At 37.7% G+C, this 15651-nt stretch overlaps 2 protein-coding genes across 4 annotated transcripts in view; one reads left to right on the forward strand and one right to left on the reverse strand.

Moving 5' to 3' along the window:
• The window catches only part of DACT2 (dishevelled binding antagonist of beta catenin 2), a 420082-nt gene that overhangs the window by 168842 nt on the left and 235589 nt on the right, over positions 1–15651 (reverse strand). The gene's annotated exons all lie outside the window — the stretch shown is intronic.
• The window catches only part of KIF25 (kinesin family member 25), a 39969-nt gene that overhangs the window by 7810 nt on the left and 16508 nt on the right, over positions 1–15651 (forward strand). For all 3 annotated transcript variants that reach the window (XM_009092885.3, XM_050972648.1, XM_030236383.2), the window contains exons 5-9: positions 3802–3905; positions 5130–5212; positions 6737–6779; positions 10503–10570; positions 15478–15552. In XM_009092885.3, coding sequence (XP_009091133.2) covers positions 3802–3905; positions 5130–5212; positions 6737–6779; positions 10503–10570; positions 15478–15552 — 373 coding nt within the window. The remainder of the gene's footprint in view (positions 1–3801; positions 3906–5129; positions 5213–6736; positions 6780–10502; positions 10571–15477; positions 15553–15651) is intronic.

Here is a 15651-nt window from a genome sequence, read left to right on the forward strand (position 1 = left end):
AAAACTTATTCCTGTATGTTAAGTACTAACTTATAAATAAAATTTATTTGATTACTGTATTTTGCTTGTCGAGAAAATGCTCCTTCAAGAAAAAAATCCCAAAGTTGAAAATTACCTTTATCTAAAAGGTGAACTTTTCTCTTATTGAAACAGGGGGCTAAATGAGCAGATATAAGATTGAGTTTGGCATCGAGCTATTGTGGCGTAAATAAATAATAAGTGTTCCTTTGGAGATCTGGCAAAGTTGTGTTGACTCTTCTCAATTTGCATTTCCTGGTGCATTGTTCTTTGAAGTCATAAGAAGGAGCAACTTCCCTAACTATAACAAAATTAGTATCCACTTTGGTGGATGACTTTTGTTTTAATTTGTCTGGTTTTCAGTTCTCTGTCAAGTGTTTTAGATGGAGATTCTATTGTTAAGGTTAAATATGACCATTGGAATTGCCATCCTTAAATTACATGTAATCTTTTGTAGACAGGAAGCCCTAAGTATATATTCTGCAGACAGTATATATTACCAGTTTAATCTTAAAATAGAGATTGAAAACAAGGGAGAAAATACAGAAGCATTTGAGTAGGTAAATTTCAAGGTTGTAGTTGACATGCAACAAACTGTAAAACTTTTTTATAATAACTGAGTAGTCCTTTGCTTAGAAATATTTATTCCCAATCTGAAAACCAGGCTATGCCACCTTTCCCACTGAATTTAAGCAGTAGCAGTTCATAAGAGAGAGAGGTGCCCATTATTCTATTGTTATAGGTCTGTTTCCCTCAGGGATAAAGCTGATATCATTTTTGCTAAAAAAATATTTGCCACAGAACTGCAAATGATACTGCTGAGACAGATGCAGTAATGCAACAGATTTTTGGAAAGGTAGAAATTAATGAAAATTTGAGATTAGTTTTGAGATTGCTTCACCATGCAGATATTATGAGAAAGAGTCACAAGCCTAGTGACTTAGATGTACTTTGCAATTCTGGGACACTTTCTCTCTGCATGGAGAAGATTAAAAAAGATTTCCCATTTTGTCTATGTTCTACCACCTATGTTCTTTGCTTTTGTTGGAGAAAGCTGAGCTCTGCACTGTGCTAATGACTTGTATTGATGGAATGTGAGCTACCATCAACTTTTATCCTCAACTCCACAGGTGATTTTCACCAGCTCAGCTGCCTTTTGAGAGCATTTCCCTTAGTGGAGTAGGGAAGTAGGAGCAGGACCTTGGATCCAGTAACAGAAATATCGTAGCAGCCCAAGGAATAGTCCATAGAACGGTTTGGAAGAGATCTGGAAAGGTCATCTATTTTCATTACCCTTGCAGTGAGTAGGGATTTCTTCAAGTAGATCAGGTTCTCAGAGGCCCATCTGACCTGATCTTGGATGTTTCCAGGGATGGGGAATCCACCACCTCTTTGCACAGCCTGTTCAGTGTTTCACCACCCACACTGTAAAAACCGCCTTTCTTATAGCTGATGTAAGTCGACCCTCTTTTAGTTTAAAACCATTACCTGTTGACCTATTACAACAGGCCATGCAAAAAATAATGTTACAGTGTGGAACATAAAATACAGCTGAATTCAAAAGAAATGTTGGTATTAAGTCTGTTGCATCATAGCTGCTTGTCCTAGGAGACATGATTAGATTGATCTTTTTAAAAATGGATTCTAGAGTGGCAAGAAACATTAAAAACCCCAGGGAACTATGGGGACTGCTACGCATCCATATCTCAGATTTGCTGTGGCTGTGCTAGGTTGTGCTGCTCCTGTTTTTCATGTCCCTGTTATGGACCTTTCTGTTATGTTGTGTAACTCTTTGTTACACAAACACACAGAACAGATCAGAGAGCTGAGCTAGGACAGAACTTGCTCAGAAGGAAGGATTGCTTTTAGACCTTCGTGTGGCTGAGGAAACAGTTGTGTGAGCACAGCAGAACATCCAGTGCAGCATTGAAGGGAAGGGAATAAAAAGCTCTGGGACTGTCAATTGAAGGAAGGGGACTGTAAAGGTTACAGTACTGAATATGCTTGCAAGACATCACAACTGTTAGACTGATGTTACTGTGATCAGTAACATTTAAACAGAAAAGTAGTTGACATTCCTAGCTCCCAGAAAAAGTCCTTATCAATCAATGAAATAGGCAAAGAATGGGGAAAAGGGATGTCTTTAATGGCTGCATTCATTTGGTGACTACTTCTCTTGCCTAATGAAGAGTGTGTTAGTAGTATTTTAAAACAGATGTACCCAATGTCTACCCCTAGGTTTAAGGATGAAAATGTAATGCCTGTATAGCTTGCATCTGATGCCAAGCAGAAAACTAGGAAAATGTTAAATGAATGTTTATATTTGTAACTGCATAACTCTACTTTCAGAAAAAAACAATAGAAGTTCAGAAATAATTTATGCATCAGGAAACTTTTGTTCTTTCAGGACTGGAATAATGGAAGAGTACCCTCAGCATCTATTGCTTTACCTTGCTGCTTGTTTCAGAGACTTAGGGAATTCAAAGTGTGTGTACACAAATATGTAAATGAAGATACTTATTGTGGAAGTTACTTAAATAATAAATGGAATGTCACTTATATAATCAATGGAATCTAACCTTGCGTTTTAAAAATCACACTATAATTATGGGTCAGTGACTGTAAGTGGCCCTTTTGAAAACTTATGGTAACATATTTGCATGGGATTCTCCAAACCAAAGCATGCTAGTGTTACTCCACATGCTGGATGCAAAGGAAGGATTTTTCATAGTGAAACTCATAGACATTGATTCCCCAGCTATTAACATCATGGTTCCTCTGCATGCATGCACTTGTGAAGGGACGCTGTAAGCTGGAGGTATTAGAAAAAAGAGATCTGAGAAATCTCTAGTGTACACAAATATCCCTGGAAATGATCTGATTTTTAGTCTATGTCAGAGAGATTAAATTGTATGTGCGACCATGCTGACATACTGAGTCTGTTCCTTGCTCTGCAAGGTAGCACATACTGAGGCTGGTGGCCATCCTGCTAATTCAGCTCTCAGACCCTGGTTTTGACTGCTTGATACTCTACATTTCCAAACTACTCACTAATTGCTGGGGATATTGATTTCCCACTGGGGTTCCTAAAAGCTTGCTTTTTACACAAGCTTACAGTTGCATAATGTGTCTGTATGTTTGTTTTAGGCCTGCTCGGTGTTAATGTAATTGGGCCGAAATAAAAGCATTTGTGAAGTTAGAAGGCTTTTATAATGACCCATTCAAGTCTTCTCCATTTGGTGAAAGAAACTCCCTAGGGTTCAAATGGTCCATGAATTCCTCATGGAGTGATGGACCTATCTTAAAAGGGAACCTTACAACTGTTGAAAAGGATTAGAGGCACTGTAAGTGAGGCTGAGGGTAAATGACAGGTTAACTTCTTGTAAAGCTAGCCCACATGAGTCTAATAAGTGCAGATGTGGTGTGAGCCTTGCAAGTGACATCCCCATCTAGCAGCAGGCTGCTTCAAATGTAGGTTTCAGGCTTTGTTGGCAGGCAACATCACTCTGACTAAACTGACACTTTCGAGCTGCCTTTAAATACCTTACACTATTGATTGCTTTTCAAGACTTCACATGTATAGTTGTGGTAATAATTTGTAGCTTCACATAGCAAGAACTATGATGGGATTTTTCATAGATGTCTAGTAAATCAGAAACTAAGCCTCCTAATTGAAATTTGGTAGAAGTTGAGAAGGTTTGTGCTTATATTTCATTAGGTGCTACTAGACAATTCCTTTTGTAAAGTCATGGAGTTGATTTCTCTGAAACTGCTTTATTCTAGTGTTTCAGATAAAAGCTTTTGATCTTGAGCAGTCTCTACAAGAGGTGACAGAGAGATACGAGAAAGAAAAGCAGAAGAGGAAGGCTCTACATAACAGCTTAATTGTAAGTATGTTTAATAACAGAAAATTGGCTTATTTTGTTGAAATTATTCCCATAATTTCCTCACCAGTATAGGTAAAGAATACACTTCACATGGATATATCACTTGCCCCAGCTGTCTATATATGATGTGTTTATTTGCTGAGGCACATTTGCCTTATAATAAACCCCACTCCTTTCTTTTTACACATGATCTTCCAAATGCTCTCATGTGACCTACTGCCCTAAGGAGTATCATCCACTTTGAATAGTGGAAAGAAGTTGAGTTTCTTTATCCTCTTCTGTAAATTTGCAGCTTCTGAAATTGTTTTGAAATTCTTAAATTTATTAACTTGATATTGCAAAGTAGTAATCTTTTATTTTTCCAAATATTTCAAGCTGTATCCGGCTCAGCCATTAGTGATGTTCATTTGGGATTAAATTTTTCCTATTTGTACTTTCAATTTACTCTTCCTCCCCTCCCCACAAATGACTAGTTTTGGGTTTCCTGAATCAGGACCTGATTTTTAGAAACACAAGCCTCCTTCAAACAATTTTTTTTAAAGTTTTTCTACCTGGGACAATTAATTTCTTTGTTAAAAAGTACTTACCTTCTAAATTTTGATTTGTGTTGCAGTTTACTGAAAGGATATTTCCCAGAGCAATGGGCTGTTAATGCCTGTGGTCAATAGTCCTCGCAGGCAAGCTGTGTTCAGTCATACAAAATGAGAAGAACTGATCACCAACAAAATGAAAGAGATAAACAGGTCTAAAATGACCTACAGTGAAAAATCAGCTACTGGCTTTTTAATCATGTAGGAATGCAGTGGAGTGGAAAATATACAACATATTTTATATTCCAAATCTTTCTCAGGACTGGTGGAAGAGAAATGGAGTGTGTAATGTCTGTTGAGTTAATGCAGATATCTGAAAAAGCTCATGTAAGGAAGAAGGAGGAAAAGGAAGGGAAAGGAAAAAATGGCTCAGAGAGATTTTTTTTGTCCATATGACCTAGAGAGGGCTATACAATTTCAGTGTATGATCTCTGAAGAGCTCATACTTCCTCAAGTACTTTGTTCCATCTTACTAAGACAAATTATATTGATTCTATTTTTCCCCACAGAGTCTAGGGCTATGATGAGGTAAACACTGGCTTTCTTAAACATGTTCATGTCTGTTTGACAAATTTCAGTGTATTTATCCTCTCCAGTAACTTGTGTTAAATACAGTTCAATATTCTTATCCCAGGAACTGAGAGGAAATATCAGAGTCCACTGCAGGATTCGACCATTGCTACCTTTTGATGATGCTGCTGGACATTCACAAGACAGGTAAACTGGTCTGATTGTGTTAGAGCCTATCTGACTTATAATTCAAATACAGAGAAAACAGTAGTTATGTTTGTATGAGAACAACTGTGTCCTTGATTTTTCTGGAGACAATGATGGTATCATAAAAACTAATTGCTGTTTTCTTTCTCCTGCTAAATTTGCTCTAGCCAATCTCATCTCCCTGTCTAAAAGTATGTCCATCTCAATAGAAAGCCATAGTTGTTCTGCCAAGCCAGGATTAGCCTTGGCTTGGCAGAAGTAACACAGCTGCAATCAGTTTAGAGTGTATTCACTATCCTATACAAATTCTGGGATGCAGTAATGTGAGAGCTGCCAGAAGACGTGGGTAGAGACACACAGTTTTGAGACACACAGATTGTTTTGTAATGCTATAGAACACACTGGCTGTCACCACAAACATTGGTAATTCTATTTCAGTCTAATTTGACTCTGCACCCCTAATTTATAAAACATTTACTGTAACTGATGTGTCAAAACATTCCAAGATCCAAAAGGAAACGAGGAATTAGATGCAAGTATCTGCTTAACAGGCTGAATTCTCCATAGATGACTAACACGAAAGAAAGTAGGGATTGAAGTGTATACAAAGAAGGAAAGAAAGAAGGGGAAAGCTTGGTGGGTGGCTAGAAACCAATAGCATAATTTGCTTTATCAGTAAATAGCTGATTTGGGGCTTTCTTTTACTGCCTGGTAACTCTAAAAGAGTACATTCAGTGTTTTAAAGTTTATTATTTTTGGCAAATCTTTAAAAAAAAAAAGATTGTTTTAATTAAAACAATGTGAAAAATAACAGACAAGATATTTCAAGAAGCCTGAAGTTGAAACTTGCATTAACCTGTGCTTTGTACACCTGGGAATGAACCCACTCACTTTTTTTTGTTGCAGTATGAAATAGTGCAATCAGGTGCTGACTTGCAGTATAAAACAGGATGGATTTGGCCAAACAAACAATTGTCAAGGGTAAATTTCTTAATGTATCAAAAGGTAATTTAAATAAAATGTAAAACAATGGACTGATTCTCCAAAAACTTGCACACATAAATAGATATATACACCTTAGTAATCCCAGTCAGTGTTTGGACTAATCATGGATTCAAGATCAAGGACAAATTCCTGAAAAGAGGGTGTTTTTCACTTTAATTTTTCAAAGTGAAAGCCTCTTGTTACAAGCTCATGTAACAATCACAAAATAATAGAATGGCTTGCATGTGCATTCATCTTAATTTGGTTTGTTCTAAAGCAGATTATTTTGCTTGGTTGCAAAATAATTGTTCATTACAAAAAAATTGTTCGTTACATTGCAAAAATTTTTAATTACTCAAAATTAGCTGTGGCATTAGTATGTACATAGGGTACAGTAATAGTGGCAATTCTGAAAGGTACTCTTCAGACAATGTGTAGTTCACAGAGACTTTAAACATTGTTTTTTCTCAGCTAAGTGGAACACTTATGGTTTAAAGGTACCTCCTCTTCCCCTATTGATGCTTTTTTCTTCCTTTACAGGCAAAGAAATTTTTCAGAAAAAGTGGCACATGCAGCTGATGATGTGAGTATTTGATGGTGAATCTCAACAGCACACTCATAGATACTAGAAGAAGAAACAAAAGGGGCATGAGAATCATGAGTTCAAAAAAACCAAAAAAAAACCAAGGCCAGGTGCTACTGAGATTTGATTACCCGTGGATGCAATAGCAGGTTGTTTGTGCTATTTTCATCCTAACACTTTGTAGTGGTAATAGCTTGGAGCTTTACTGCTGGAGCAACCACCCTTTAACTGGAGGTTGAATGATTGCAGCAGTCAAACTGCTGCTGATTTCCTGCTGTCAGTCCCTTTGAGCCACCTGTATGTGCTGTAGCTCTTTCTAAAATTACATCAGGCTTTTTTCAGATTTGTCTGTTGTAACACATCTAATGCAATAGGACAGAAATCTGATACCTTGTGAACCACAGCAGCCTATGCGGTGCTGCAGTCAAGCATGTAAAAGTATCCTGGCTTAGTTCCATCAGAGGAAGAATGGTCATTAAGGGTGCAAATTCAAATGACATTCCAGCATTAACTGAGACCATTACCAAGATATAAAATTTAAAAAGGTACAGTAGTGTGAGCTAAGGTCAAAGTATTAACTTGGGCTTTAATTTTCATAGCTGCCATAGTTCTTAGTTGGCTGTTCTCTGTTACTTCCATGGTGATGAGCCAAATTCTCTTTTATAGTGTATCCTTAAAATACTGCTGAAGTGACCTACAATACGTTATGCATTTAAATTTCCCAAATTATAGTTTCATTAGGCAGATCTCACTTGCATAATATAGATAATTATATATATCTCTGTATCTATATCTGTATGTCTGCGATTAGGTAACTAATGGAGCTCATAAAGAGATGAAGAAAGTAAATATATCAGGAGATAAAAAACAGGGACCTGTAATGGTAGACATAGTATTCTGGATATCCTGACACATTTATTGTACTATAAAATACTGCAGCCATTTCTGACCTGTTAAATTTTATTGCATGAGGATATTTAGGAATATTTATGTTTTGGATTATTTCATATAGATATATTATATATTACAGTATTGATATGTTTGCAGGCAAGGCAGTGTTGGCTTACTTATGCCAATTTATGAGTTTTATTTTGTATGAAAGCGTGACCTTCAATATGATAATCTTATGAAATATTTAAGGAATATAAATACAAGCACGGGATTGAGAAATGAAATCTGCAAAATGCTAACTTCCTGGTTTTGGAAAACACAACATAGACTTCAAATGTTTTATTGGTTTGCCTGGACATTTATTTAGTTAAAATGCTTGCCAGACCTGAAGTCCTTGTTAGTTTCTTAATATGAATTTATTTTTCTTTAAGAAAAAAAAAAAGTTGCAAAAATCCTTACAAAAAGCAGTCAATTTAGACTAATCTTACAAAAGTAAAAGAAAATAATGTTTATTGCCTGTTTGCTTTGCTGTTAACAACTGAAGATGTTATGCTAGTGGCTAGGATAAATGTGCAATTTTCAGATTAAAATATGGGGCTTGACTTGTATTGAGCTTTTAGATGCAACACAGTCCAAGATTGTATTTCTGGAAACAAGTTCACAATTTCCCAGATAATGATTTAAAGGAAATTTTAGATCAGGGTGAAGGAAGACTGTGTGTGGTAGAGATGCTAAGTTTATTAGTTTTCCTTTTTAACTCATGACTGCCTCTTCAGAATTTTTTCCTGAAAATACTTTATGTGCATAACCAGGCAGTTATTTGCCATGATTGTGTTAGAAAGCAGAGTCACATTTGAGAACCAGATCCACAGAGACTACATGACTTCCATTTAGTTTCTGAGTGGGTTTTTTTGTTTGTTTGTTTAGAAACTCATATAATTCTTAAGACGCATGGTCTTTTCTAACATATTGTTCATCTTGTCTAGAGAAACATGATTCTGATTTTAAGTTTAAAAAAGGTTTAAGATTTTACTAAGTGTACCAGAAGAGTATTGTATTTCAGGTTTTGAGTTACTTGAAGATTTTTGAAGTTTTCTTTTTGCTGTCTTGTGTATGCTTAGCTCCTCAACATAACATTAACAACTGTCTGAGCCTTTCTTCTGAAGCTTTTTGTGCAATAACTGTGGAGAGTGAGTACACACCACACATCAGGTTGAACCACTCCATACAGATTAGGACACTGAACAGTGCTGGTATTGTCAATACCTGAGAAAATGAGCAGATGAGGAGGTACTGAATGCATAGACTGTTTCTGGTGGTGACAGCCCAAGGGGGAATGAGAAATATAGGAAATTCAGCCTAAACGTGAGAAGAAGCTGTGAGGGTGGTCAAACGCTGGCACAAGTTGTCCAGAGAGGGTTTGGATCTCCATCTTTAGAGATATTCAAAGCCTGACTGGACATGGTCATTACAAATGCTCATATGAAATTTCTGCCTGTTAACAGTCAATTCTTTTGTTTCTATGTTATGCAAATAGGGTTTTTTTTTCTCTTATTTCTCACCTTAGAGAAAGCTTGTCTGCAAGTACATTAGATATCTGAATCAGAAATTTATTTTGTCATTCTATATATTTTTCAGTTTTTTTCCTTTTTTCTTCCCATGTAGCCTGTTGGTTACTGATCCTATTAGAATTTTTTGTGTCAGGCCATTTAGCAGCAGTGTTGTAATGACATCTGTACTCAGCTAAATTTGCCAATACATAGCTCATTCTGTACAGGAAGTGTTTTGTCATCATTAGTTTGATAATTATACATTTCTCTTCTCCAAAGAGGTAGAAATACTCATCAACTGAAAGGAAGAAATTTGACATTTATTAGCGTTTTGCACACTGTTACGCGATTATTTGCTCAGCTCTTTATAACTTCAGTCTGTGGCAATACTTATTTCAGGCCACTCATTCAGCACTCCAACCCACTTGTCTGAAGCACATTCGGAATTTCAGCATTCCCATCAAATGCAGTAATATAACCACAGGTTAGTAAGCTAGAAAATATCTTTGAATTGGATGAAATATTTTGTGTGCCAGAGAGCTTCCCCCCCATTTGTTGTAAGCCCCCACATAGTTTTTTTCTTTGCTTTTCTCAGCAATTAAGCAACATTTGCCATGAGGAGCAGAAGAGCACAGAATTTGCTAGCTAAGCCACATCAGACTGCTGTGATTGTACTCTGGTAATAGTTTAAAGGGCCGCTTACATATTTGTCAGACTTACAAAGTTACTGTATAACTCATCTGGAAAGTGCATTCCACTAAAAACTCGTGGAATTCTACAGCTTGTGGAAGTGCAGCTCTTTCTCTTAGTTGTGGACTACCATGTTACTTAATAAAATGTGCATCTTTTGCTTAGTTCTACACAGAGCTATCTATAAAATCAATCTGAAAAGGCACTGTGAAAATTTGCCCAACAATAAAAAAAAACCTCTTTTTTGCAATTTTTTTGTGCCTGTAGTGGCAGTTGGGGAGCTTGCGTTTGCTCGCCTGTGACTTTCTAGGTCCAATAAAAAGTTCAGGTAAGGGTTTGGATCTTTCTCTTGAACTTAAGTGCCTGTTTTGTGTTGGTTGTTATTTAATAACTTGAAGGGGTTTTGAGAGCCTTTCTTATGGTTTTGCAAGTTCACTGCATTAAGCATGCCCTAAACCCTCATGAACTGGTGACTGCTGCTTGGACTTCCTGGTCCTTAAAGCTGTCACCTGATACATTAATATTGATAGATATTTGGTTTTGTGCGTATGCCTGTGATATTAACTATAGACAATTTATTCTTTCCTCTTAGGAAACTGTCCTTGTCAAGTGTAGCCGTCCTGGTCATGCCTCAGTAAACAAGACTTTTCAGTTTGAGAGGTGGGTAGTCCTGTATAGCAATCTGGTAACCTGAATTGCTGGAAGATTTGTGTAGTGAAGACTAATATTTTTAGTAGACATTAGCTAGAGGGTAATGCTCTTTTTGGTTGGGATTTTTGAGTAGGGCAGGTGGGAGGAAAATTCTTGGGGTTTTTTTAGTGTGATAATTATGTTCTTCCCAGGACAGAATAATGCATTTCACTGAATGGATAACAGTCTTCCCTCTCAGTAAAGACTACTGATAGGCCTGGGTTTGAAACCTTTATAGATACTTACTTGACTCTTTTCACAATGTGAGTAGCTGTCCTGATCCTTGCAACATGTTGCTATGTAGCAGAATGTTTTAAAGGTAAGGAAGCCTTGTTTGCCTTCCCGTACTTAGAGGGAGCTCATAAGAAAATGGGGCCAAACTTTTTAGTTGGGCCTGTTGCAATAGGAACAGGAGAGTAATGGTTTTAAACTAAAAGAGGGTTGATTGAGACTAGATATAAGGAAGAATATTTTCACGATGAATGCAGTGAAATGCTGGAATAGGTTTCCCAGAGAGGGACTAGAGATCAGATTCCTGGAAACACCTGAGGTCAGGTGATATGGGACTCTGAGCAACCTGATCTAGTTGATGTCCTTGCTCATTGCAGGGGGATTGGACTAGGTGACCTTTAAAGGTTCATTAAAACCCAGACAATTCAATGGTTCTATGAATTGAGGTGGATTGCAAGATTCCAGCATTAGATATAGAGCATGACTTTGGCAGAAACTGGACTGAGCACTTGTATGAGCTGATGTTCTAACAGCCTGACCAAAGGCAGGAAGGCAGAGCAGTGGCATGGGACTCAGTGCTCCCCAAAGGAAAGGCTACAGGGACTACTTTCTATATTAGATGCTCAAAAATCCACACAGATGAATCGGATTTTGAATGCACCATGTGTGATGAGGGCTTTAATGGGACACTGGAGTCACTGCCAGTCTCTATCAGTGAGACAGAAAACTGCTGGGATTCAGGCTGAAGGGTGCCTTCTGTTCTGTCAAAATAGTGCTGACTTGGACCTCTGAAAACAGGAATGAAGAGTTAAATAGTATAATGAGAACTCTGTAAATGATGAAATACAAAATTTTACCCCAATGCCTCTTTCTAATGCAAACTTTGAATCTGTATATTGCAATGACTCGGAAGGCTGTCTGCCCTGAACCATGATGCAAAACCCTCTAGAAACAGAATACAGGAGGACAATTTCATGCTTCCTTGCTTGAAGGCAAAACTTGATTTAAAGTCAGGAGTACCCAGCATGAATTATCTGTCCTGGTTTAAACTTAATGTCTGAGCTTGTTCAGCCGAAATTCCTGTAGGTTTGCTTAACATGGTTAGTCATTTACCCTTTCCTCAAGGTGTTCTTGTAAAGTGCTGCAGTTTTCTCCTCCCAGGAGATTAGGGACTGTGTCATGCAGGCCACCAAACACTTGAAAAATCCTGAGATAATGCAGATCTTGGGGAAGCTTTACTGATCCCACAGGTTATAGGACTTCTTTGATTCAAGGCATATGAGCTTTCTTAGGGTACATGGCCCCCTCACGTTGCGAAGCTACTGAAAGTAATTCCTTTCACTCTTCCGCTGTACCTAACCCAGCCATACCAGTTGAAGTATAATGCTGGAATTCAGCTCCATAAAGCAGCACAGTTAATGGTATTGACACACTACTCCAGAGATGCTGTGATTCTGGAAATGTGGTGTAGATTCTGGTAATCAGGAAAAGGGTTAAAAAAAATGTAAATCCCCCAAAGAATGCAGTTCTCCAGGAATGTTTTCTTAGTGTCCCAGTACAGCTATTTTTTTATAAACAGAAAAGCATATGTTTCTTATGAACTCTAGAATGTTTATTTTTTTTAGCAATGTTTTATGGAACTAATAAATGTCAAAATATTTGATTTCAGCTCAGGAAGAAAATTCCAGCTTTCAACATGTTATGTTTTTATAATTTTATTGGCAAATCAGTTAGCAAAATAAAAAGGAAGCTCAGAATTTTCAATGTGAAATTCACATTAATCAGTGCACAGGGACAAATCTATCATTCGGGTAAAAATACATGGGGTTTTAGACAGAGATTCTTTGGATTTGAGGCATCTTTCATGGTTTCAGATAGCTAATGAAGTGGGTGTCCATGCTTCAGCCAAGGCTGTGGTTACAGTGTAGCATAAACTAGTTCAAGACTACTTTAAACCACTTTATTTCAGTATGGATAGCATTTGAACCACAGCAGCTAAGTAGTGGCAGTAAAGCCCCTTCAGGAAGTCGAGTAAACATTTGAGTAGTTACTGTAAGGTCGAATCACGTGCCTTTCCTTGGATCAGCTACCAGAGCCTCACCCTGCCCTAGCTGTACTGACCCCAGCTGTGGCTGTACTTGGAAGAAATGGCCTCAGGCTGCACTAAGGCTTAGATATGTGTCCAGCCTATGCTCAGGTTGGATGTCAAGGAGATTTTCTGCACAGAGAGGGTGCTTCAGCTATGGAACAGGTTGCCCAGGGAGGTGGTGGAGTCACCATCCCTGGAAGTGTTCAAGAAACAACTGGATGTGACACCTACTGGGTTAGTTGACAAGGTGGCATTCAGCCAAAGGTTGGACTTGATGGCCTTGGAGGTCTTTTCCAAGCTAATTGATTCTGTGATTCTACTTTGCTGAGCAAATGAACTGCTAAGACTGATTGATTCTAGCCTGGGTTGTGGCCAGTAGCAATGTGTTTACTTTCTTAGGCAACAGAAGTCATCAACTATGAATGTTTTAATCTTTGAAATGCCTTTCTTAGCATTTTCTCTTTTTTTAATTTTACATAGTAGCTCTGAGATGTTTTGATGTGATACTTCAACACATACTGAGTGAGAGACCTAGTTGGTTAAGATGGAGAACTGGTTGCTAATTAATATTTCATTAATTGCTGATAATAGATGAAGCAGAGAAAAGTGTTTGGAAGTGCTTTTGCTCTTTAATATTGACCTTGCAGATTGGATGTGCAAAGTTTACTGAAGCATATGCTCATGTGCATGCAAAGCAGGGACAGAGTATTCAGTGCCTGTGTCCTCCCAGTCCAAACTGTGCCACATCCCTGCATATTTGTTGGTTTCTCAGTGCACTATGATGGCACATCAATGGAATGGCAACACAAGCAGTATTTGTCTATCAAGCCAGAAATGCTTCTTTCCTTATTATAGCGAGTATGTTTTCATGCAGCTTACAATTAGTCCGTGGAACACATTGCCACAGGATGTTGCTCTGGCCCAAGAATTTAGCAAGGTGCAGAAAGAAACTGAATGCTAGTTCTAATAATATTTTTTTTGAAACAGAGATTTAACTCATATTTCAGTTTTGAGGCCAGTATACAACTTTTAAGGGTTAGGATGAAGCACAGAGATGAATTGTTGTGTCACTGACCACCATACTGTTTCTTGCTCCTTCCTCTGGCTGTTGTCAGGAAAAATGCTGAGTTCAGTGCATTGGCTCCAATTCTGTATCTGTTTATCAGTGATCCCTCTGTATAAACTTATTTATGGAGAGCATGAATACAAAAACTCTATTTGTGCAGTCTATAGACTGTACCAGACAGATCATGGTCAGATATACAAAGAGGTTTGAGTAAATGCTGAAGAGTACACTGTGTCTTTATTCAGTTAACCCTGTAGTATACTGTACCATTTGTGGGATACTGTTAAGGGAAGTGTACTGGTGTACTGTTCCTGTTTCTAATTAGCCATTTTGCTATGAGCTATAAAGAGCATATATCATCTATTGGAAAACTGAGCTAGACAAAAAAAAAAAAAATTGCCACAGAAAGATACCAGAAAAGGAAACTTTTTCAAAAGATAAACATTCATACCTCAAATATTTAACTGTGGGTAGACATTCATGTTTTAGATTCTGTTCATCTTGTATAAACAATGGGTGCTGCAGGCTGTAATCTTGGGGTGGACAAATTTTTGGTGTGCTGCAGAAGAAATGAATGAGCTAGGATATCCGTGTTTTATGATCAGAATTTCCTCTCTCTGATGATTTCCTATTTTCAGGTCTTGATTTTATGTTGTAGAAACCTGAAAGGGTTGGAGGAAAGATTTCTTTGAAGATAACTGTTGGGGTTTTTTTTCCTCCTTGCATTCAAAAAACACATGGAGTTGTTTCAGACATCATTGTATTGGCCCATGTATTGAAATATCGTTGCTCTTTTTTAAGAGGTAGAATAACTCATGCAATTTAATTGTCTTCCATTCTGTTTCAAAAGGTCTGCACCTCATTATGTAAAAGAAAGTCTTCCCTTGAGTGAGAAGTGTTGATTTCAGAGTAGGTAGTTCATCAGGAGTGGGGATGGAAATACCTTAAGTTGATATTGCCCACAAAGATAGTGCATCTGTAAACATTATCTTCAGGAGCATTCTGATTTCTGCTGTGCTTCTGAGTCTTCTGAGACAAGTCCTCAGCAAGTTTGCAGTCTTTGTACCTTTTCTTCCTCCTGCCCCCGAACTTTACCCACATCTAAAGAGCAGTACAACCTGGCCACTGTCTTCCATAAACTGGTACATAGGAATCCCAGGCAGCAGGGCTATTTCACATTCTAGTAGGTGTGAAAAAGTTACAGGGATCCAATACAGCCTAAAAACAGACTCTGTGTGCCAGAGGGGCAGGCAGGAGTTTTAGGATGAGCTCAATCCACAAGGGTACACCTATGTGTTGTTCTCCCCAAAACAGACAACAGCTGCTCCCAAAATGTGAGTGAGGACTTTGGAGTTCATATTTTCAGTTCTGTGTCACAGAAATGTCAGCAGGTCTCAGATTATATGTCACTGGCCTACATTTTCTGTGGTCTGTGTTCTTGTGACAATATTTATATTTTCCTTTGGTTAATCATTGCGCTTTGTTCCTCAGAGTTTACAATGATTTGGAGTCTCAAGATGCAGTATTTGCAGATGTGGCCCCTTTGCTAACATCTCTCCTGGATGGGTAAGTTAAAAGGTTGCAGTAAGAATGCTAAAGCACAATAATCTACTGAAATCTATCAATTTAAAAAATATTTAATAATGGTGATCTAGTCAAGTTTTA

Source organism: Serinus canaria, chromosome 3 (genome assembly GCF_022539315.1).
Source record: "Serinus canaria isolate serCan28SL12 chromosome 3, serCan2020, whole genome shotgun sequence".
Taxonomy (NCBI): domain Eukaryota; kingdom Metazoa; phylum Chordata; class Aves; order Passeriformes; family Fringillidae; genus Serinus; species Serinus canaria.